Below are 21,660 nucleotides of genomic sequence, written 5' to 3'. Positions count from 1 at the left end.
CTTCCAAACAGGACATCTTCATTTTTAAATCATAAACACTTGCTTAAAAACTTCTAAAACTTCCTAAGTCCTAATCCTGGGTGACTTGAAGGGGAGGGATGAGTGGGGAGCCCCAGGCCAGGCTGTTGCTCTGGCACTGCCGCTGTGGGAAAGTGGATTTCCCCACGGTGGGACTGACTGTGAAGGGACACGACGGACAAACCAAACCCTTGGCAGGCTCCTGCCCCGCTGCCAGCTCTGAGTGGGGCAGATGGGGTGAGTCAGCAGGGCTGGGCACCACCCGGCAGCACCGTGACCCGACATCCCGCGCCAGCCGTGGCGCAACCTCCTTTCCATCACCATCGCTACCATTTCACCCCGTGGAGGGGCACGGGCATCCCTGCACCGCGGTCAGACCCTCCATGGGCACATCCAGCCGCCCCTCGGGGTCTCACTGCAGTGGCAGAGGAGTCGAGGGGCCGGTGGGAGCCCGTCTGACCGTTCCCCCTGCGCGGCGGGAGCCGGGCTGGCGCGGCGCGTGCGGCGGCTGCTCCGTGTGCCACCCGCCCCCGGCTCATCTGCCAGTCGCCGGGAGCTGGCGAGGGAGGGCAGCCACGTGCCGGGGAGCCCGGCCGAGCCAAGGGCTGGGGGGGAACAGACGGGGAGGCTGCAGCTCCTTCCCTCCCCACCGCAATCCTTCCCTGCCTGCGGCTCAGCCCAAACCTCCCCGTGCCCCCCCAAGGCAAGGCTGCGGCCTCACAGTGGGGGCTCTCGTCCCCCTAAGGGAGGGGGAGCCCACAAGCACCCCGAGTTTGGTTTCCAGCCTGTGCCTGGCACCCGGAGCTCCCTCACCCTCCGCAGTACGGAGCTGCTTCCCTTGGTGAGCCTTGGTGTGTCCACCCACGACCCAGGAACACGCAGGAGTGGGCAGTGTCACCAAGGGGGTGACAGGGTGGCCAGGGGACTTTGGCAGAGAGGAGGGAGCATTCCTGCCAGCCCCACGAGCAACCCTGAGCTTTATTCATGGAATCAGTCCTGTTAACATGGCAACCACTTCCATTTTAATTTGCTCAGCCACATTCCAACACGCGCTGCGGAATCAAGAGCTCGGGAAGATCAAAGAGCCAAAAAAAAAAAAAAAGAAAGAAAAAAAAACAAACCAAAAAGGAAGAAAAGGGAGCAACTTGTGCCACAGTCCTGCTCCCTGGCACTCCCAGAGCCCAGGCCAGGGTCTCAGCACGTCGGTGCCCAGCATGACCAGCGCTGGACTGGGATGGTCAGGTAAAGGTAGAGAGGACAAGGGACCAGTGGGGACACCTCAGCTGGGTGCATATGCCCACATCACCCTCCTCCCCTGGGCATTCCCGTCCCACCAGGAAGGAAACCATCCCTGTGCCACAAGAGCCAGCAGGTCCAAGGGGACAGCGGGGACCTCGTCCCCACCCCGGCACCTCCTGCCTCAGCGTTTCTTTTTCTTTTTCTTCTTCTTCTTCTTCTCCTTCTCCTCCCCATTGGCCTTGGCCTCCTCGGCCGCTTTCTTCTCCTCCTTCAGCGCCTTGTACCTCCACTGGGGCGGCTTCAGGAGGTGCTTGTCCTTCACGCGCGGCTTCTGCTCCCTGGCGTCGGGGGCCGGGCCGGAGGGTTTGCTCACTTTGATCCTGGGGACGGGCTCCCCGAGGGGGAAGATGCTGTTCCCGCGCCGCAGCCACAGCGGCAGGAAGCGCAGGAAGCGGTGGCCCGGCCGGCGCGGCGGCGGCACCTCCGTCACGGCCTGGCCGTTGCAGGAGGACGCGCCGGTGCTGGGGCGCGAGGACAGTTCCGAGTCGGCGTCCGGGTCCGGCACGTGCTGCCCGAGGATCTCCGGCACGGACAGCCTGCGCTTGCCCACCTCGGGCGGGCTGTCGGGGCAGACGGTTTGGCAAGCGGTGGCCACGAAGGGGCTGGCCAGGGACGTGGTCATCCTCACCATGTGGTCCATCACGCCGTCCTCCTGGGGGTTGCAGGGGATGCTGCAGGTGAACATGGAGCAGATCTTCTCCAGCAGCCTCCTGCTCCTGGATTTGGGGCTCAGGGCCTTGGCCACCAGCTCGGCCAGGGCTGGCCACTCGGGCCGGTACTGGGACCCGAACTGCTCCGCCCGCGGGCGCCGCAGGAGGGTCCGGATCCGCACGGTGGTCTCGAAGCGGCCGGTGAAATTTGCCCATTCCCGGGCCGTCTTCCCCTTCACGGCGTCCACCGCTTTCAGGTCAGCCCCTGGAGGCAGAGGGATCCCGGGAGGAGGATCACCACCCCACCCCACCCCGAGCAGCAACGCCAGCCCTTCCCCAAAGGGCCGGGGACGCGCTCACCCGCCAGGAGCAGGGCGGTGACGCAGTCCTCCCGCCCCTGCACCGCCGCCTTCATCAGCGCCGTCAGCCCCCGCGGGTCCCGCTGGTCCACCTCGAGCGCGGGGTAGTAGTTGAGGAGGTAGTTGACGATGGTGATGTGTCCTTAACAGCCAGAGAGAAGCTGTGTTAGAGTTCCGACAGTTAACGGGGAACAACGGCCGGTGCCTGGCGGAGAAAGGGTTTAGCAGCTGCATCTCGTGAGGATGAAGATGCAGAAGCTTGGAGGGTTCAGGACTGAAAGGGTTTGGGTTTATCTTGTTTTAGGTTTGGCCGTGGAGGGAACAGAGCTGGCGCACCAGCTGCCTCAGCAGAGAATTCAGGAAAGAGTCCAAAAAATGAAAAAAACTAATAAAATCATCAATTCCAGCAAGGATACAACGGGGTGAGCCCCACCTTGGGACCCTCCTCCTTCCCCCTATGGTTATTCACTAATAAGGAAAACTATCTGGAGGTTTGGTTCCTATATGGACCTTGGAGCCTTTGGGGAAGTAAATCCCTGCAGCTTCCGGGGCTTTCCTGGAGCACATGGGGTGGCTTCCAGGACTTTCCTGGAGCTCATGGGGTGACTCCCAGGACTTTCCTGGGGCTCATGGCCAGCTCTGCCACTCAGCACGGCACATTCGGGACAAATCACTGGAGGAATTTCCATTTTTGCATCAGCTTTAAAGCACTGCTGAGGTGAACCATAAATGCAGCTGATGTCACACATCCCTTGGGACCACGGCTTTCCAGGGTGGATCATTCCAGGGTTTTTGGGGGGAAGCACAAGCCCCTTCCCAGGGGCTGCCCACGCCGAGGGCTGACCTGCCTGGGCTGCCATCATGAGGGCCGTGTTGCCGTCGTTGTCCTGCTGGTTGACGTTGATGTAGGGGCACTTCCTCAGCAGTGGCACGATGTCCACGAAGCCCTTGGCGCAGGCGAGCATCAGCCCGTTCTGGAGAGGGGACAGCACTCGGCACAGGCACTGCACCACCCTCCCACCCTGTCCTCCCGTGGCCCCCCCCAGTCCTCCCCCCACCCCAAACCAGGCAGGCTCGGGATGGAAGGTTCTGCTCCAAGGACTGGGTGGACCCCAGGAGATCCATCACGCTCAGGCCTCTCCCTCCTGCCCCACCGGCTTTAGCAACCACCAGGATTTGCCTATTCCTGGAAAATCCTCTTTCTTCTCTGCGGGGTGCCCCTCCCAGCCACTCACCCTCCCGTTGATGTCCAGCTCCGTGGCCTCGCTGCGGGTCACCCCAGACTCCAGCCTGTCCCACACCAGCTTGGCATCATTCCTGGCACAGCACTGGTACAGGGTGAGGAACCCGGGGCCGTCGGCCTCCGCGGAGGACTCGTAGCAAGGGTAGACGGAGTCATCAGAGAAGATGCTGCTGCTGTCCGAGGGCTCTGAGGGCCCCGAGGACTCCGACTCCTCCTCCTCATAGTACAGCTCCGGGTCGGAGTCATCCAGGCTGGCACTGGGGGCTGCAGCACGTTCTCCTCCACCGCAGGCATCTGTCATCCGGCCCGGCCGGGGGGAGCGAGCCCAGCCTGGCCCCGCGCCCTGCCCGGGGCCAGGAGCCTCTCCCGGGGGGACAGGGGGGCTCTCGGGACTGTCACTGCCCCTGTGCAGACACAGAGTGGGCGTGGGAGCCGTGTGGGCTCCGGCATCCCCCATCCCGGCTCCCAGCCCCCGGCACAGCCCCCGGGTCCGGCTGCCTCTGCCCCGGGGTAAATGCTCCTTCCCCTGAGGGCCTGGATGCTGCAACACCCCCAGGAGGGAAAAATGGGCAGTTGGAGAGGTGGATAAGTGTCCCATGGCCTGGGTGTTGAATCCAGGTGGGTGGGAGATCAGGAGTGCCTCCAGGGCTGTCAGCTGCTGATCAGGGAACTGAATGCAGCCAGCAAGTGCCAGCAGGAAGGGCACATCCACCACTCCAGTGCCACACTCTGGGGCTGAGCCCTTCCCAGCTGCCCTCCCCACCTATCCAGTGCACAGCCCAGCAGACACAGACACCTTTCCCAGCAGAGCAGCTCCTGCTCCCCCAGGACACAGGGCAGCCCTGGAACGGGAGCTGTGGGCAGGGGCTGAGCCTGGCAGCAGGAATTAAACCCTTCTGCTGCTAAGCAGAAGCCAACAGTTAATTGGTGGGCTCCACGAAGCCTCCAGAATTCCACGGAACTCTCCTACTCCTTAAGCATTCCCAAGCAGGGTTGGAGGATGTTCTCCTCACCTTGATCTTACCTGGGGCTGCTCAGACCTTCCCCGTGGGTCCTTCTTCAGCTGGGCAGCATCCCGGCCCCAACCAGGAGGGAAGAGTCACCAAGAGACTCTGGAAAATCCCCTTTGCAGGGAGAAAGAGGTTTGTGCTCCGGGGCTGAAGAGGCCTTTTGACACCAGAGCTGTGACAACCCTCACGTTGACGTTGCTTCAGCTACCCAAGAGATCTTAAATTAAACTGTTGCTTAAAATGGCTCCATCCACCCTGAGCAGGATCAGGGCAGGATTTAGTGTCCTTAGCCAAGGAGCTGCTGGGAGCCCTGGGCTGTATTTTTATACCTGTCTCACACCGGTGGGATGGTGCTGCCTGAGCAGCCCCAGGGGCTCGGCTGAAAGCCCCCAGGCACTTCCCAGCTGCCTTTATGTCCAGGTGAATTGGCTTAGACAAATCAGTGAGGCTGCTGGTCTTGCCTTCTAGACAGGGCTTGGACACCTGGACTGTGCAGGTGCAGCCAATAAACTCTGTGATTCCCCCTTGAGAGGTGCCTTGGAGCCTCCATCCCACCTCCTCCCCTGGAGGGGGATTCCAAAGCCCTCAGGGCAGCCTTATCCCAGGAGTTGCAACAACTGGTTTCCCAAATTCCACATAAAACCCGACTGTCCTCTTGTCTTCATCTAAAGGGGTTTTTTTTGTGTGTGGTTGGTCAGTGTTTGTGTGCTTCCTGGGCTTCAGGGGCCAGCTGGGCTGTGGGATCTGGGAAAGGGCATTTCCAGTCCCAGGATCAGCTATTTTCATGCCAAAAAGGCAGGAGTTTGGTGCCAAGGCGGATCGTGGGAGGCCACATTCCCCATTTACAGCCACCACGGAGATGGAGTCCCAAAGGTCACTTTTGCTGCATCCTCGAACATGAAAATATGGAGCAGATGAGGGATCCCAGCTGTTCCCTCAATGCTGGGAGGAGCAGGCTGGGAATCCCAGTGTTGAACCTCAGGATCCTGGGGTGAAGCTCCAGACTGTGATGCCAAACACCCGGATCTCAGTGCTGAACACGAGGATCCCAACGCTAATTGTCCAGAGCCTGGACACGGCGCGGCCACCGCGGTGTGACCCCGGTGTGCCAACCCCTCCTGCCACCTTCTGGCTCTGCCTGATCTCGGGGGAGGACGGGAGCAGATTTAGGGCTTAGGGAGTCATCCCCAGAGCCCCGTGCCGTAATCTGCCACCTGGCACAAGTGGGAGGCTCTGAGCCGGTTGTGTAATCCCGGGGCTGGGTGCCCAGGTAGGTGCTGAGGTGGGTGCCAGGGGAGGTGCCCAGGCGGGTGTCCGGGTCGATGCCGAGGTGGGTGCCAGTGGAGGTGCCCAGATGGGTGTCAGGATGGTCGCCAGGGTGGGCGCGGCACTCCCGTCCCGTTTGCCGGTGCCCTCGGTGGGGTCGGGAGGGTCCCCCCAGCACCGCGCGGTCCCGTTGGGGCGGCCGGGCCAGGGAGGGGACCGGCGGGGTGGCACCGGGGGACGTTTCTCGGCCAGCCTTCGGTGGCGAGGGGATTTGCAGAGCCCCCGGCTGCCACCAGGGGATGCCGGAGGCCGCGGGAGGCGGCGGCGCCTCCGGCCGGGACCGGGAGCGGCCGCGCCGGGAATGGGGGCTCGGGCCGGTGTCACTGCCCGACACCCCCCCCCCCCCGCCCGCCGGGTCACCTCTGGAAGGGCAGCGGGCAGGTCGGGCTCGGGTCTTCTGTTTTGTTATGGTCATCATCATTATTATTTATTTTTTTTAAAGAAGTTTGTACGTGGATGTCAAAGCGTCCTCCCAGCTGTCGGAGCATCCTGCCAGATGTGACGGCATCCTGCCAGACATCCCAGCACCCTCCCGGGTCTCAAGGTACCTTCCCAGATGTGACGGCATCCTCCCAGACATCCCGGCATCCTTCCAGATGTCATATCACCCTTCCCGCAGGTGATGGCGTCCTTGTGGCCACCGTAGCATCCTTCCAGATGTGCAGGCATCCTTCTAGACTTCATGGCATCCTCCCAGATGTGACGACATCCTCCCAGATGTGATGGCATCCTCCCCGGGGTTCATTGTACTCACCTGAGCCTTCACTGCCTGGGAACCTGTCCCTTAGGGTCACCCTGGACAGAGGGATGGAGGAAGCACAGCCAGGAGATAAATAACCCAGCTGACACACGGGAATGGTCCCTTCCCAGAGCTCCAGGTCCAGCTGCTCTGCAGCAGGGATGCACTGCTGTGGGGTCCCACCCTCCCGGTGATCCTGCACACCCTAAATCACTCTCAGGAGCCTCGGTGCAGGTGGGGGGCTGGGAAGGGGCTGGAGGACAGCCCTGATCTTTCACCCCTCGCCCAGGGTCCGGCTGGGAGCGCCGAGCCCGGTGGTCTGGCCCAGGTCACTCATCCCTCACCGCCTGGTCATCTCCATCACAAAACCAGGAGCAATAACTCAGCGTGGACGGGAAGTGGAGGGCGTTGATTTAGATCCGGGGACGGGCTCTCCTCGCCCTGTCCCTCCTTGCCGTGGTGGGGCCAGGTCGTGTCCGAGCGCAGCTCCCTCTGCAGGAGCAGGCTGAGGGGACACGGTGACCCAGTTTGTGTCCCCACATCCAGCCCTGCTGGCCCCACACTTGGGTGCTGCCCAGTTTGTGTCCCCACATCCAGCCCTGCTGGCCCCACACTTGGGTGCTGCCCAGTTTGTGTCCCCACATCCAGCCCTGCTGGCCCCACACTTGGGTGCTGCCCAGGGAAGGAGCGGAGCGGCCGGGACAGGGTCGGGTGCTGCCGGGCTGGGGGGGTGAGAGGTGTCTGGGGTGTCACATCCCACTCCCCACCCGGCCATAAATCAGTGCTGGGTGTCACCAGAGGAGGTGACAAAGCCACCCTTGCCTGAGGGCCGGAGCAATCCCGGGGTCAGGCCGTGATTTACGTCGCCGTGGCCACTGTGGATCCCGCTCAGGAGTCTGGTGTGGGCCGAGGGTTTCCAAACCGTGGTGCAAACTCCCGTCCTCTGCCTTGCCCAGAGCCCACACCACCCCCTGCAGCCCTTTTCCTTCCCCAAGCCGCTCCAGAGGGGGGGATTGTCCCTCTGGGTGGGTCCTGCTGTGCCGAGGAATGTCCCTCCCTGCCTCTGGCGAGGACAAAGCGCTCGGAGCATCCGTCACACTCCGCTGGCCACCTCGGCACGGTGGCACAACAACCCCTTGTCTTGTGCCTGCCTGGACATTCCCGGAGGATGCTCTGTGTGATTCCTGGCACACTGGGAAGCCGGGGGATTCACCGGGATTTACCCCCAATACACGTTAAGACCATAAAGCTCCTCAGCCCCGGGGCAGGGCTGTGACATGCAGGAGAAGTGAGCTCTGGCAGGAGAAAAAAAAACAAAATAAAATAGAAATCTGACCTTAGTTCCCTGAATTTCACAAACCTGGTGCAAGTAGAAAGGAGCTGCTGCCTGAAAAGGAAATTAAGGACTTGTGTGCTTTATAAATTATTTTTTTCTCGGTTCTTCTCCTTGGCAGCAGGATCAAAGGGGGTTCATGAGGATTTTTCACTCGAGTTCTTCCATTTGCCTTTTTTTTTTTTGGATTCCAGCTCGAGGGCAGCACAGCCAACAGCCCCTGAGCCCAAACTTCATGGGATGGAGGGTGTCCATGGGGAGCAGAGTGTGGGAACAGGCACTGGGAGCCAGGACACCAAACCAGGGTGGTGTGAGCCCATCACCCCCTCGGCACAGTCTCCACACTCAAGGGCTGGTGAGAGGCTCCAGCAACTCCCAAACCCGTGGTTCCCTCTGTTCCCATTCCCACCCCACCATCCTCTCCTTTTTAATTTAGGACCTCGGGGTTAAAAAAAATAAATAAATGGCAAGAGAGAGGCTTTTCTGATTAAATTACAGCTGGCCAGCGCCAGAGCCGGGGATCAATTTCAATTTCTCCTCGTTCTTTTTTTTTTATTTTGGAGGAGGGGGAAGCTCCGGGGAGGAGCGGGGAGAGAAATCAGACTTGCTAATTCCCGCCTGTAATTATTCCTAAAGGGAAACGGTGGCGCACGAGGTCCCTGGTGTGCGGGGAGCAATTTAGGGCTGCTCTGCGAGGTCTCTAGGAAATTTGGAAGGAGAGGGGCTCTCCCCCCCCCCCGGTAATTGTATTTCTGGTGCCGCAGATGGTGCTGGCTCCGGGTCCTGGCTATAAAGAAGATGGATCGTGGGGTGAGGAGGGAGTGAGGTGACGGCATCGCTCGGCTCCACGATGAGCATTATCCATCAGCCCTTTACAAGGCAGCAGGAGCTGGGACAATAAGGAATTGCCCGGCAGGTAGAGAGGCCACCACATCCCCTGCCCGGTGGCCCCGGCCCCAGGCAGATCCCCTGTGTCCCCAGGCAGATCCCCTGTGTCCCCAGGCAGATCCTCTGTGTCCCCAGGCAGATCCCCTGTCTTCACCTGGCTGGGTTTTTCACCAGCTCTTCTTCCTGGTTGTTGCTGTGTCTCTCAGTCTTCTCACATCCCCATTTTTATGGAGATTCCGCTTTTATGGACTCCTCTCTTCCCCAGGAGCACCGTGGTGGCTGCAGGGGCACACGTGTCCCTGTGCAGGAGTGGAGATGCCCAATATTTGGACTCGAGCCTTGTGGACCTCCTCAAACTCAGGATATTCCATGATTCTGTGATTCAAACTGAGAATACCTCTTGAAACTGCGATCTTGCAAGACCTGTTAGGTCCTGGATGTCTGGAATGGGATGAGAAAGGGCCTGGCTGGACAGCAAAGCCTGGAAATGAGCCCAAGCCCAGCAGGGAAGGTCCCCGTGGGCTGGTGGTGGCCATGAATGAAATAATTGATTTTTTTTTTTTTAAATGCTTGTGGCAGGGAAATGGCTTTGTCCTTTGCAGGAATTTCCATGTATTTATAAAACATTGTTACTTGAGCAGGTCCCTGGATACCTCCTCTCTCCCAGCAGCACGAGCCGTGCTTGCACACCCATCCTCTTCCTCCCCCCCCCAAGTGCAGCTGCTGCTGCTCACACTTTTCCAGGGGCTCCGTGTGGGATCCTCAGCCACGGGGAAAAGCAGCTCCTGGAGCTGAGAGGAAACCTCAAAAATTCCCTCGGTTCCAAGGGGTCTCCTTCTTTTCGGGAGCCTGGGGAGAAAGAGGGGCCAGAGGAAAACTCGGGGGGGCTAAAAGAGAAGCTGTAAATGAGGCTTTTTGTGGGATAAATGAACATCCAGACATCGGATCACACGGGGCAGGAACTGGAATGGGAGAGTGGGATGATGGAGCTGCTCCCACCCGGAGCATCCCTGCGTGGGAGGGGAGGGTGGGATGCCCCAAACGTGGGGAAGGGCCCGGGCTGGAGCCGGGTTGGGTGATTTACAGGAGGTGACAAGGCCAGCTGGAAATGATGGATAGGAGGTGGGAAACGCCGGTCCCCAGCTGGGCCCGGGGTGGCAGCGGAGGCGAGGGGACGTCCCCAGCTATTTATCATCTCTCCCCAGGCCCCTGCAGGACTGTGAACACCCAGTGTCCAGCACGTGGGGGGGAATTAACCCTTTCCAAGGACTCCAAAGGGGCCCGGGGGGGGTAAAGGCTCTGCTGCTGAGTCCTGGTGTCAGCAGGAGGGTGTGGGTTTGCCCCCAGTCTCTCTCTCTGCCCCAAAGCACCCGCAGATGGGTGTGATGCTGCTGCTCCAGAGGAAGGTGGGTTTTGAGGAAGCTGGGCCGGCTGTTTTTGGGTGGAAAACAGCCCTTTTTCCAGGTTTTTTTGGGCAGGGGAAGGCTGTGCAGGGTGGGCAGGCTGAGGTTGGCAGCTCATCACAGGAGTGAAGACCATGAGCCTCAGCACCCTCCAGTAGAAGGAGGGGAGATCCTGAGGGGGGGAGCAGCAGAAAACTGCTGGATCCACAGGGAATGCCCCCGGCCCCTCCCAGAGCCCCTCGGCCGGTGCTGCCTTATTAGATTTGGCAAAATATTAGGGGAGTGTTTGGAAGGTTAATTAACCCAAGGCTCTGCAGCCTGGGAACGCGGCAGCACCGCTGGTTCAGCCCCGGGCCAGGGGGTTCAGCTGCCGGCGGGAAATCGAACCCGCCTGGGACCACCCGGAGCCGCTTCCCAGCCCCGTCACCTCCGGGAGCAGCCCCTGGCACTCACTGGCTGGTTCTTCCCGCTGCTGACTGAGCATCAGAGCATCCCTGCCGCGGGGATTCCCAGTTATCCCGGCCCTGCTGGGGTGTTTCCTGGTGGGGCAGCTGAGGAGGGGAGCTGTGAGGGGCCGGTGGAGCCGTGCAGGGGCTCTGCCCGGGGGTGCCAGATGCCACCTCATCCCCCCTGCCTGCTCCTGCTCTGCTGGCTGGACTCCATGACTTCAGAGGCTTTTCCAGCCTAAATGATTCCGTGATTCTTCGCTTCTCGTCCCACAAGAGCCGCAGGGATCAAATAAACCCAGAAGAGCTCCTTTCAATGCACTCTGGGCAAGGCAAAGGCTTTTCCTTGGACACAAACTGCGTTTGGAGGACAATCCCCCTCCTGGCAGCGGGGCAGGGATCAGCATCACCGTGGTGGGAGATGCTGGTGCCATTCCCAGTCCAGGATGATGGGAATGAGGGGGACACAGAGCCAAAGGGGCCGTTTGGGGCTGTGACACTGAACCCCCACGGCCGCCTGTCCCCCGGGGTGTCCCCCCAGCCGGGTGTTGGGGTGCAGCTGTAACCCGATGCTCCCATTCCTGGCATGTTTTACATGTGGTTGCGTTTTGTTTTGCCAACCTTTGCTTTCCCCAAGGGAGGGAATGAAAGGGCCAGTGTGCCGCCAATTTATTGTGCCCCCCGAGAGCCCCGTGGCTGCCGAAAAAGCAGATGCCTCCTGCTTAATCTGGCCTGTTGCTATGTAAACCTCCTTCCTGCTTTGATGTCCCCTATAAATACTCCATGTGTTTCCAATAAACTGGCATTTTTATCACTGGAGCTGTTAAAGGCAGATCTGTGTCCGATTTGTCCCCGGGCTCGGCCGGGGGTTCGCTGGGGGTAAAACCTCCCTGCCCTTGGAAAGGGGCTCCTTGTATCTGGGGGTGGGGGTCCTGCAGGGGAGGGGACACGGTGATGGCACCTCTCCTGGGTCCAGGAGATGCTCCCAGGGGTGTGGGATGTGCCTGGGTACTAATCCTGCAGCAGTTGGGGCTGAACCAACAGCCCCAAACCCTGGGCTGGGATCACCACAGCCCCAAACCCTGGGCTGGGATCTTCTCAGTCCCAAACCCTGGGCTGGGATCACCCCAGCCCCAAACCCTGGGCTGGAACCACCCCAGTCCCAAACCCTGGGCTGGAACCACTCCACTCCCAAACCTTGGACTTGGATCACCAGAATCCCAAACCCCGCAGCCCCCAGGACCCTCAGGGCTTTGTTGGGTCTCCCCCTCCCAGCTCAGCCTCTCCTGAGGTGCTGCTCACCCGTGTTTTGTTTCAGAGGCTCTCACAGACCAGGAGGAAGCCTTGGGGCTCCTTGGGGACGAGCTCAGGCACCTCATTTTTTTTAATCCCAACCCTTAATTTTGTAGCTCAAACGATGTGACGGCCAAAGGGAGAGCAGGGAACACACCCCAGAGTCCTCCTGTGAGGAGCATCCCTGCAGCAAGAGCCTTCCTTCTTTTTGTTACCATCATTTCCCTGAGCTGTCGGGGTGACACCCACGCTCGGGGCACAACCAGCACCGAGCTGAGCTCTCGTGGAGGTTGCAGCACGAGTGGGCTACCAGCCGTGGGGCTGGGCTACCCACGCCTCTGCCCTGTTGGGAAACGGGGGGAGGGGTTGTTGTGGGGGGGTTTTTAATCCCTGTTTTGGCCTGAAACGTGGTGTCAGGAGCCTGGCTGATATATGCTGCGGGAGAAGGGGTCGGCAGCGGCGGTATTCTTTATTTTGACAGGGCAATGAAAGTGTTATGTAGTCGTGACGCCTCCCTGCTGCTCCACCCCCCTCGGCCTTTATCAACCTGAAAGAGCCCAGGATCCTATTTATAACCTAACCTGAATTGTGCCGTGCCTGGGGAAGGGGCCACAAAGAGCAGTGATTTATGAAGGCGGAAAAAAAAACAATGCGGACCCTCCACACTCGCCCCCGGCCCGAGGGGAGACCCCTTCACCCACCCCCAGCCCCCCGGGGAGGGACCTGGGGGGCGTTTGCATGAGGTGGGAGCAGCTCCTGGGCTCGTTTTTGGGGTTGAGATGGGAACCCAGAGCTTCCCAGGCACCTGATCCCCGGCTGGAGCCGCTCCATGGACCTGTCCCGTTGGGTTTGCAACCTTCCTGGGAGGGTTGTGTTCAACATCCTTGTGGGGAGGGGGGGATTGGACCTCCTGGTTCCCTTCTGCAACTCCACTCACCTCGGGATGCGCCCGAACTCCTTCCTGCAGTTGTTTAATAGGTTTTAAATGAATTACTGGGATAAAAAGCGCTTCCTGCCGGCGCGTGGGAGCGCTGACAGATTGCAAAGCCCCTCGTTACGCCGCGGGGGAAGGGGAGGGATGACAGGGAAGCTCCTCTCTCCAAGGTCAAACCACTTCCATCCCTCACCTCTGCCTCTCTAAGAATCTTGTCGATGAGCACCAGCGGCTTTGAGGGGACAGGACACCCACTGTCCCCACGTGCAGGCACACGGGGACACCCCCACTGGGTCTCAGGGATTGATTTGGGTGAGTGGGTGCCACCCTCACCCTGGTTCAATGCCCCAAACCCACCCTCCTGAGTGGCAACTCAGCTTCCCAATGTCTCTTTTGGGCTCTGAGCAGTTTGGAGAGAGTTTGGGTCTGCCCTTCACTGTGCTGGGGCTGTGGGGGTCCCTGTGCCACCTTCCTCACCTGTGCCCCTCTCCTTCCCCTTTTTTCCCCTTTTTCCCCCTTTTTTGGGGGCAGGGTGGTGGCACTGGTGCCACCAGTGGGCCTCTTGCCCCTTGTACATCCCTCGGGTTATTGCTGCTGACATCTGAATTTGGCGTGTGGAAAACCTTCCCTCCTGGGCCGTGACACGTTGATGGCTGAAGCAACCCAGCAGGGTTTTGACTTTCCCTGCCCTAATTACTGCCAGATTTCTCAGCCCCGGCCCTGTGCTCCCAGGGGGGGAAGGGGCTGCGCGCGTGGGGAGCAGGATGGGCTTGGGAAAACCCACCTCACCCTCATTTCCCTGCGACCAGGAAAGAGGCACCGCCAGAACCAGAATATGAGAAATTTTCAGTGCAAAAGGGAAGTAGAAGTTGAGCTGAACAGCACCAAATGTCCCCTTAAAGATGCTCAGCCTGCTGGCGGGGTTCCCCTCCACCTCTGGATCATCCTGGGGGTGATGTGCTGCTTCCCACCCTCCTCTGGGCTCACCCCACGAGCTCCCCACTCCCGGCACAGCCCCCCCTGTGCCGCAGTTTCACACCGAGGAGCTTAACGAGGGTGTTCCTTCTATCTTAACTCATTTATTCTGGTACACACCGAGGTCAGCCGGGGTGCAGGGCGCTGCAACCCGAGTGAGAAAAGCTCTTGACAAGGGAGGTGCTGCTCTGCTTTCCGTCAAGCGTCAGCCCCGCTGCCGTCGGCGCTTCCCTTCGGAGCCGCGCCGCCGGCCCGGGATGTGGCACCTCCCGGCCGCTGGAATCGTGCTGGGAACCTCCTGCCCGGCGTGGTTTGGTCTTACCTGCGCGAGCAGAGCCCTGGGAGAGGGCAGGACACTTTGTGGGAAGAGCAGATCCGGGTGTTGGCTCAACCAAAAGCAGCAGAGGGGAAGGGCCGGAGCTGCCACGCGGATTCTGGAGACTGAGGAGCTCGTCCTGTGTCCCCAGTGCTGGGGACAAGAGGAGCCAAACTGCCTGGAGAAGTGAAATGTGGATAGATGGATGGATGGATGGATGGATGGGTGGATGGATGGATGGACAGGAGACCTCAGTTTTCCTCTTCCAAAACTGAACCAATGCTGAGGCTCAGAGCTGTAGAATCTTCACACTTAGGACTTGCTTCATCAAAATACTGCTCCCCTTTCCCGGTTCCTGGAGGTCAGTAGGCACATCTGCAACGTGCTTGAAGTCCTTCTGCTTAACCAAAAGTCTTGCAGCAAGTCCAGAGGTTCCTCGATGGAGACATCCAAAACATCTGGAACGACGCCCGCTCAGAGTTCATGTTTCATTGTGCGTTGATTTATCGTCCCTTGAGTTAATTATTGACCTTAGCCTTGCCTTGGTCAATATTTACCTCCCCAGGTCAATAAATCTTGACGTTCACCTCAACAGAAGTCAATATCTCCTTAGTGTTTATCTATTCCTTCTGTTGCTAATTTTGCTGAAAGCTTTTATTTATTCTTCGAAGCGCGTGAGGAGGAGCCACCTTTGCTCACCCACCACGGGCAAAGCCCCTGCTGCTCATGTGGGACCTCACAGACACAAACTGAGGGTGGCATCGCTCAGCCGAGGCAGGGCACTGCTTTCCTTGATCCAGCTGATGAGATCTGGCTGATTTTCCACCTTTTCTGATGGAGCTGGGACCACAGCCTGGCCGCTGAGAAGACCACGTGGCCCTACCAGGAGCTGGACAAATACTGGGGTAGGAGGGAGCAGAATGGCAGCTCATCCTCAGGTATTTGTGGAAAGATGGGCCAGTTGTTGCTGATGTCACCCCTGCTTGGTCCTGGAGCAGCCTGGGGGTGCCATTCTCGTGGCACATCAGCTGGGGGGGGTTGGGGACATGAGGCTGAGGATTCTCATGGATTCTCCTCTCTTATCCCTGATGTCACCCACAGAGTTTGGGCTCCTGAGCCCGGGACAAGCTCTGCCTGGTGCTGGATTCTGCAGCGTTGGACACGGCCACAGATTCTGTCTTACAGTCACCAAATGACAATTTGTGCTGAGTGGAGACTCGTGTCAGTGGTGGGCGTGGCAGTGCAGGGTCAGTGCTTGGACTCGATGATCTCAGAGGGCTTTTCCAACCTTTATGGTTCCTTATCCGATTTGGGAACGAATCCCTGCTCCTTGCCTCTTGTTGCATGTTCCCTTGCCCACCAGGACCCCCTGCCACAATCCCTAATCTCTCTCCCCCTGCCAGGAGAGGGGAATAACCTCCATCTCCGTGCTCCTGCCTCGAACTTTTAATATTTTAATTGAGTGAATTGACCTGGAGTAGTCCATTGAACTCTGCCCGACCTTTTAAATAACAGGTCAAGGATTTAGCTTTGCTGGGCTGACCTCGTCCCTTATCTGCTAACGCTGCTCCTCTCTCAATTAGCTGCTGCCCCCCGACCCGCCGGGCTTGGGACCACTTTGCCGGCGTCTCCGTGGCCTCCTCCACGCACGAGTGGGCAACGCCACGGCCTCCCCGGCTCTGCAATGGAGATCATCTGTGCTCCCGGGGCCTTTGCTGTCCTGCAGCGTCCTCCTTCAGGGACAGGCCTCCCTCAGATGTCCACCCAAGCACCCAGAGAAAGCTCCATCCTCGTCCTTTACCGGTGGGGGAAGGGAAGATGAAGCCGCTGTGAGGGTCCTGTGGCAGCTCCAGCCTCATCAGCCACATCAGGGAGACTCCAAGGTCACCTTTCTCATTTTCCTGGAATTTAGAGGTTGTCAAGAGGAACAGCTTGAGATCCCACCTGTGCCAACGAAGCAAAGGGGGGTCACCCCTCCAGAGCAGCCTGAGGTGCTGCTGCAGTACAGTGAGAAGGTCCTTCCCAGGAACAACAGTGGAAAATAAGAAGAATCTGGAAGAGTCATACTGAGGGTTACAGGAGGGATTTTTTGGCATTGCAGCAGCACTGGGACATGGGATCCTCCACAGCCACATCAGCTCAAGCAGGAGGTCCCGTGTGAGGGGCTCAACCAGCGGGTCCCTCGTGCTCTGCACACTTGGACAGCTCTCTCCTGTGTCCAGAGGATGGACTCAACGGGCAGGTGACCACTGGGGGGTTTGAACCTCAAACCAGGTGACCTTTCAGGTCCCTCCCAACCCTTCCAAGCCATTCCATGGCTGTGTGGCCCCTCGGGGAGGTCGGAGCCTGTTCCTCAGGCAGTGTCCGGCCACCCTCTCCCACCCTTCCCAGCTGCCTTGTCCATCTGCTGGGTGAGGTGCCTTCCCAGGGAGCATCATTTAACTTTTACGGGGGATCCGAGGGGGCTGGAGAACAAATGCAAAGATTTGTAAACCCATAAAAACTCTGCCCCATCCAATTTTATCTCCTCGAGGGCCCGGCTTTGGAGAGCGGCCCTGGGTTACCCAGCCCTGTTAAATTAGCACCGGGCTCTGCATTCCAGAGTATAAATATCTGCCATTGTAGTGCTGAGGAATGCGAGCGTGTTGGAGTCTAAAATTAAAGAGCTGGGACCGAGGCATCTCGGGTTACCAGAAACAAGACTCCATTGTGCTCCCGTCGGAGCGGGGAAGGCACCGCCAGGGTTTAGAAACCGCCCGGCTTTAAAATGCGAGGGGCAGACGAGCCCTAAATTACGAAACTGGGACGAATCCCTGAAGTTAAACCCCTGTGACTGCTGCTCCAGGAGGGCAGGCTGCCCCGCCAGGCGCTGGGAGGAGGATGCTCCGGGGTTTTGCAGCGTTTCCAGGGGGTTTCTCTCGTCTGCTCTGGGATGCTCTGGGTGTCCCGTCCGCTTCTTCTGCCTCAGCTCTGCACAGCTTTAAGCACGTGCCTAAATTAAGCCCCTCTGGGACTGGGGTCAGTGTTAGCTCGGGGGGAAGGTGCTGTAGGACCCCCTCCCTGTGCCTGGCCCCGTCCTGCCCGCCCCGGCTCCGCTCTGTTTCACACGCGGGGCCGGCGATGCTCGGCCGGTGTTTACCGGCAATGAGGCCACTTGTGCAGAGGAATTTCTGGCCCCTGGAAGAAAACTCGGGGTGGGGAAAAGGAGTGGGAAATAGGTCAGGGAGGGATTGTGCTGGGGCTGCGCTGGGGGGGTGCACAGATGTCATTGGACCTCCCCGGGGTTCCCTGTGCTGTGGCATCCTCAGGGAAGCCCCCGGTCCTGGTGGGTCCTGCAGCTCCAAATCCTCCAGGGGAAACTCTCCCCGCTCCTCACCTCAGGCACAAACATCTCGCTGGCTGAAAATAAGGGGCAGGAGGAGAAAGAAAAGATGGGTCAGATGGAGAAATGGAGGAGAAAAATCACATTTGCTGCCATTTGCTGGTTTTGCCCCCCCATGCTTTTGTTGGGATGCAATTCTTCCTGAGGGGGTTGATCCTGGCATTATCCTGGTGCTGCTTTGGGTTTGCACCCCCAGCTCCTGGTGCAGCAACAGTCAGGGGACACACAGCTCCCCGGGATGCTGGAGCTGGTCCTGGGATGAAGCAATCCCAGGGAAAGCCACGTTCCTTCCTGCCTTAGTGAGGGTTTCACGTCGTGTCCTGCCCCAAATCCATGGCGGTCGCTGGTGTGGCGTGATGGGAGCTGCCATGGGGATGTGGTGCCCCCCTTTCCAAAGGGTCCAGCACCTCCTTAGAATCCCACCCCTCGAGTGGGGGCTTTGGTTGCAACCTCAGCCCCTCGTGACGCGGAGAAAGCCCAGAAACCTCCGTAAATATGGAGCCGTTTCCTGTTGCCGCCGCCGAGTCCCCTGAGCAATCAATTTATGGTCCCTAAAGCTCCTCTAAGTGGATTTGGCCTCTCAAGATAAATCTTCTCCCTTTGTGCCTGCCCCGGGTCTGCTAAACTGGGCGTTCGGGGGGATTTAACCCCCGGCCGGACCCTCGGCCGGAGCCGCCGAGCCCCGTGGTGGCTCCGCTGGCTCCACCCCGGTGGCTCATCCCCAAATTGTTCTCACGTTCGTGGGACTATTTTTTTTAATTAAGGGGATGTGCTTGCCCCCGGGGGCGAGATCTCAGGGCTGAGTTATGGTTTTTCCTTAATTCAAGCGGGGCTGAACAAAGAGCTCCTGGAAGTCCTTTCCCCGCTCCTCTCGCAGCGGGGACCTCCTGGGGATGGACAGGGATCCCTGTTTATCCCTGGGAGCCACTTTAAGTAAATAAAGCTGCTAATGGAGGCTCTGCCTTCTCTACCTCTGCCCAGTTTGGGGTGAAGGGGGTCCCTGTGATGCTCTGGGGCTCAGAGCTCACCCGTTTTATTGTTCCCTCTCTGCAAAGCCGGGACCACCAAGTGCATCGGGGCGGGGAGCAAAGCCACCAGCTCGGGGTCGTGTCCCCCCTCCACGGAGAAAGGGAAGGGAGCTGGGATAATGTTCCCTTTGCCACAGAGAAAGGGAAGGGAACTGAGGCAGCCTCACCTCTCTGGGAGAGGAGGAGCTGAGCTGGATTGCAGGCAGGAGCCGAGATTCCCGATCCAGGGACGCTCCCCAGCCCCTGCTCCAGGCTCAGCTCTCCCTGGGCTGGGAAAGGCCCTATTAGCTGCACGGGTTTTAAGCACAACCAGATGTGGGAGATGAAGCTGTTAAAGTCCTTTTGTGCTCTCAGCAGAGGCCGAGGGGGGGTCCTGGGCCCCTGCACTGCCCCGCACCCCCTCCACTGCAGCCACTGAAATCAGAGGTTTCACTCAGGCCAGGGAGGGGACGGTGCTGCTCGGAGACCCCACGTGTGACATGGGCTCTCTTATTGCTAAAGCCAAGATTAAGACTCGTGCCACGAACTCATTCCCCAATTTCTGTTCATTTGCAAGCCTCATCTCCTCCAGGAATTCAGCACAAGCCCTTTGTAAAAAAAAGAGACCCATTCCTAAGAGAAAAACTGCAATTTCTGGGCTAATTTCTGCTTTGCCTTCCAAGAGCACATCCAAGATTGTCCCCCTTAGGAGCTGGTGGGTTTTTGGTCTTGTCACTGGGAGCAGGTATCCCCAAATCCTGGGAGAGAGCAGTGAGGATCCAGCAGCCCTGCTGCCAATAAATCAGCAGCTCTCTGTAATTTTATGTAACGTTAATAAATCAGACAAATGAAAATAGCTCGAGCCTTGTAGGGCATAAATCACCTTCCGCTCGGGCACGGTGCTTTAAAATAATTTGTAGATTGATGGTTGTCGGGCTGAATGAGGGAGTTGGGGGCCTGGGAAGATTTTTAATGACCACTGTGGTGTAATGTCTCCCCGGGCAGAATCCCAGCTCCTCCCCCCTTCCCAGTTTTCCAGAAGTGGCTCAGAGGGACCTGGGAAAGTGGGAGCAGGGGGAGAAGTCCAAGCTGGACACCCTGGCACCGCTGGAGGCACAGCCCTGGGGTGCCCTGTGTTGGGATCGGGGGCTTTTCTGGGATGAGGCCCCCCAGGCTCTGGGTACAAACTCATCAGGACCAGGTCTCCTTTCTCCACTTGGTCTCAGGATGGTCTTGCTGCCAGTGTTGGATCTGTGACACCCTCATGGAGGGCTTTGGAAGAGGGAAAACCAGTAGGAAAAATGCCCCGAGCATCAGTGTGGGGTCAGAGCTCCCAGCCTGTCTCCATCACTGCCCACCCTGGCATCCTCCCCACGGCCTCTGTGCCCCAGGAGAGATCAAGTCCAGGGTTTCCATGGTTTTTTTTCCCGTGGTGCTGCACGTTTTACTGCTTTTGGAGGTGTGAAGAGTTAAGTGCTGGGCCGGAGGGTAATTGCTCCCTGACACGAAGGCTGCGTGTTCCAGCAGGATCAGCTGCTCTGCCTGCGGGTTGGATTCTTATGGATGGGGCTTCCAGTGGGATCCCGGGCACCTGGTGGGGCTGAGACCCCCCGAAAACACTGGTGTGTGTCCCAGTCCCCTGCTGAGGGGTCCCCTTGGCTGAGGAGTGGCCGGTTCTTGGGGTCCCTCAGCCAAACCCAGCTCTGAGCACGGGCAGAGCCTCCGGCACTGAAGGGCTGGGATGAAAATCCCTCTCTAACCCTCCTCATCCCGCTGTGGTGATCCACAGCAGCCACATTGCTGGCAGTGCCACCCTAACCCAGGAACCTGCCCTTTTTAAGGAGCTGCTCCCCCAAACTGAAGCAGAGCCCGATCCAGCATCTCCCTTCCAGCCAAAACGTATCCAAACCCCATCCCACCTCCCAGGGATGAGCCACGAGCATCCCAGCTCCCTCTCTCACGGCTTCGTGGCCAGATTTGAAACCCTTCCTAGCGGGAATTTACAGCTGCTCCCAATCCCGAGGGAAGGAGGACGTTAAATAATCAGAGGCCTCTTGGATTGATGCCCCTCGCTCGGTGTCGGGCACCCGGAGCTCCTGGCACAGCTGCTCCTGCCAAGGGGAGCGTGAGCCGAGGCAGGGCCGTGTCACCCCTCCGTGAACCGGCAGCAAACATCAGGCATCACATGCCCACAGCCCCGGGATTATCATATTTTGTCGTTAAAGCCTAATGTGAGCTGTGGAATGCCGGCTTCCCTGTGGGGGAAGAGAAACCCCAGCGTTTCTGAGGAGGAGGTGTCAGCACGGATTTCTGCTGATGGTTTCTATTGCTGATCAAACAGAGCAATAATTAACGAATTCGGACTTTTGATGAGGAGTTTATTTTTTAGAGGAATCATGGGGAGTGATTAGTGAAAATAAATTGCGTGACCCCGCAGTTCCCATCCAGCTTTTCCCTTGGCTAATGAGGTGAGGTTGAACTCTGCGAGCAGGGCTAGAAATCCGGCTCCCCAGTTTAATAAAAGGCAGCTTATACCCAGCGAAACCGGAACCACAGTAAATGTCAGGCTCGTTTTATGGCTTGCTGGGATTAGTATCATTAAGATGCTGGTTTTGGGACGGCAGCGTCCAGGTGGATGCAGCCAAAGTCACGGTCCTGCAGCCCTGGGGAGTCCTGGCCCCAGAGAACCCGCTGCTGGAGCCAAATTAATTGATTTGGTTGAGGGAGGTTGGTGGTTGGCATCTTCAGCAGCAGCTTGGTGGCATCCTGGGCAGCTGAGCTGTGGCACCCAGGAGGGCACAGCCAGAGGCTCCTGCAGCTCCAAGGACAGGGAATGCTCATCTGCTCCTGGAAAGAAAAATGTGCCCTGATCCCTGAGGGATATGACACAACGCTGGGGTGAGGGAATAATGCCGTGATGTGATTCCATCAGGGAAGAGCCTGGGGTGGTTAATTAAAATGGAGCAGGGGTTCGGAGAGCAAAGGCAAAGCAGCTGCAGGGCCTTCTTGGGGAAAACCCACCCAAAAAAGGGGAATTTT

At 58.8% G+C, this 21,660-nt stretch overlaps 1 protein-coding gene across 1 annotated transcript; it reads right to left on the bottom strand.

Moving 5' to 3' along the window:
• Positions 1-976: 976 nt before the first annotated feature.
• On the bottom strand, positions 977-3,963 carry ANKRD33 (ankyrin repeat domain 33). The gene is made up of 4 exons (XM_064639034.1): positions 3,562-3,963; positions 3,171-3,300; positions 2,328-2,468; positions 977-2,232 (listed from the first exon to the last, which is right to left on the bottom strand). The coding sequence occupies exons 1-4, from the start codon at positions 3,868-3,870 to the stop codon at positions 1,439-1,441; spliced, it is 1,374 nt and encodes a 457-aa protein (XP_064495104.1). The 5' UTR covers positions 3,871-3,963; the 3' UTR covers positions 977-1,438.
• Between the last annotated feature and the right edge of the window lie 17,697 nt (positions 3,964-21,660).

This window comes from Pseudopipra pipra, chromosome 30, assembly GCF_036250125.1.
Source record: "Pseudopipra pipra isolate bDixPip1 chromosome 30, bDixPip1.hap1, whole genome shotgun sequence".
NCBI classification, from domain to species: domain Eukaryota; kingdom Metazoa; phylum Chordata; class Aves; order Passeriformes; family Pipridae; genus Pseudopipra; species Pseudopipra pipra.
The sequence above is the reverse complement of the archived record's forward strand: the minus strand, read 5'-3'. Positions and strand labels throughout refer to the sequence as shown.

Excerpts from the sequence above, each read along its gene's own strand:
- ANKRD33 (XM_064639034.1), bottom strand. The coding sequence starts at position 3,870 with ATGACAGATGCCTGCGGTGGAGGAGAACGTGCTGCAGCCCCCAGTGCC. Across the intron at positions 3,301-3,561 it reads AGCTGGACATCAACGGGAGG|AACGGGCTGATGCTCGCCTG; the intron begins GTGAGTGGCTGG and ends TCCCCTCTCCAG. Across the intron at positions 2,469-3,170 it reads CATGATGGCAGCCCAGGCAG|GACACATCACCATCGTCAAC; the intron begins GTCAGCCCTCGG and ends CTGGCTGTTAAG.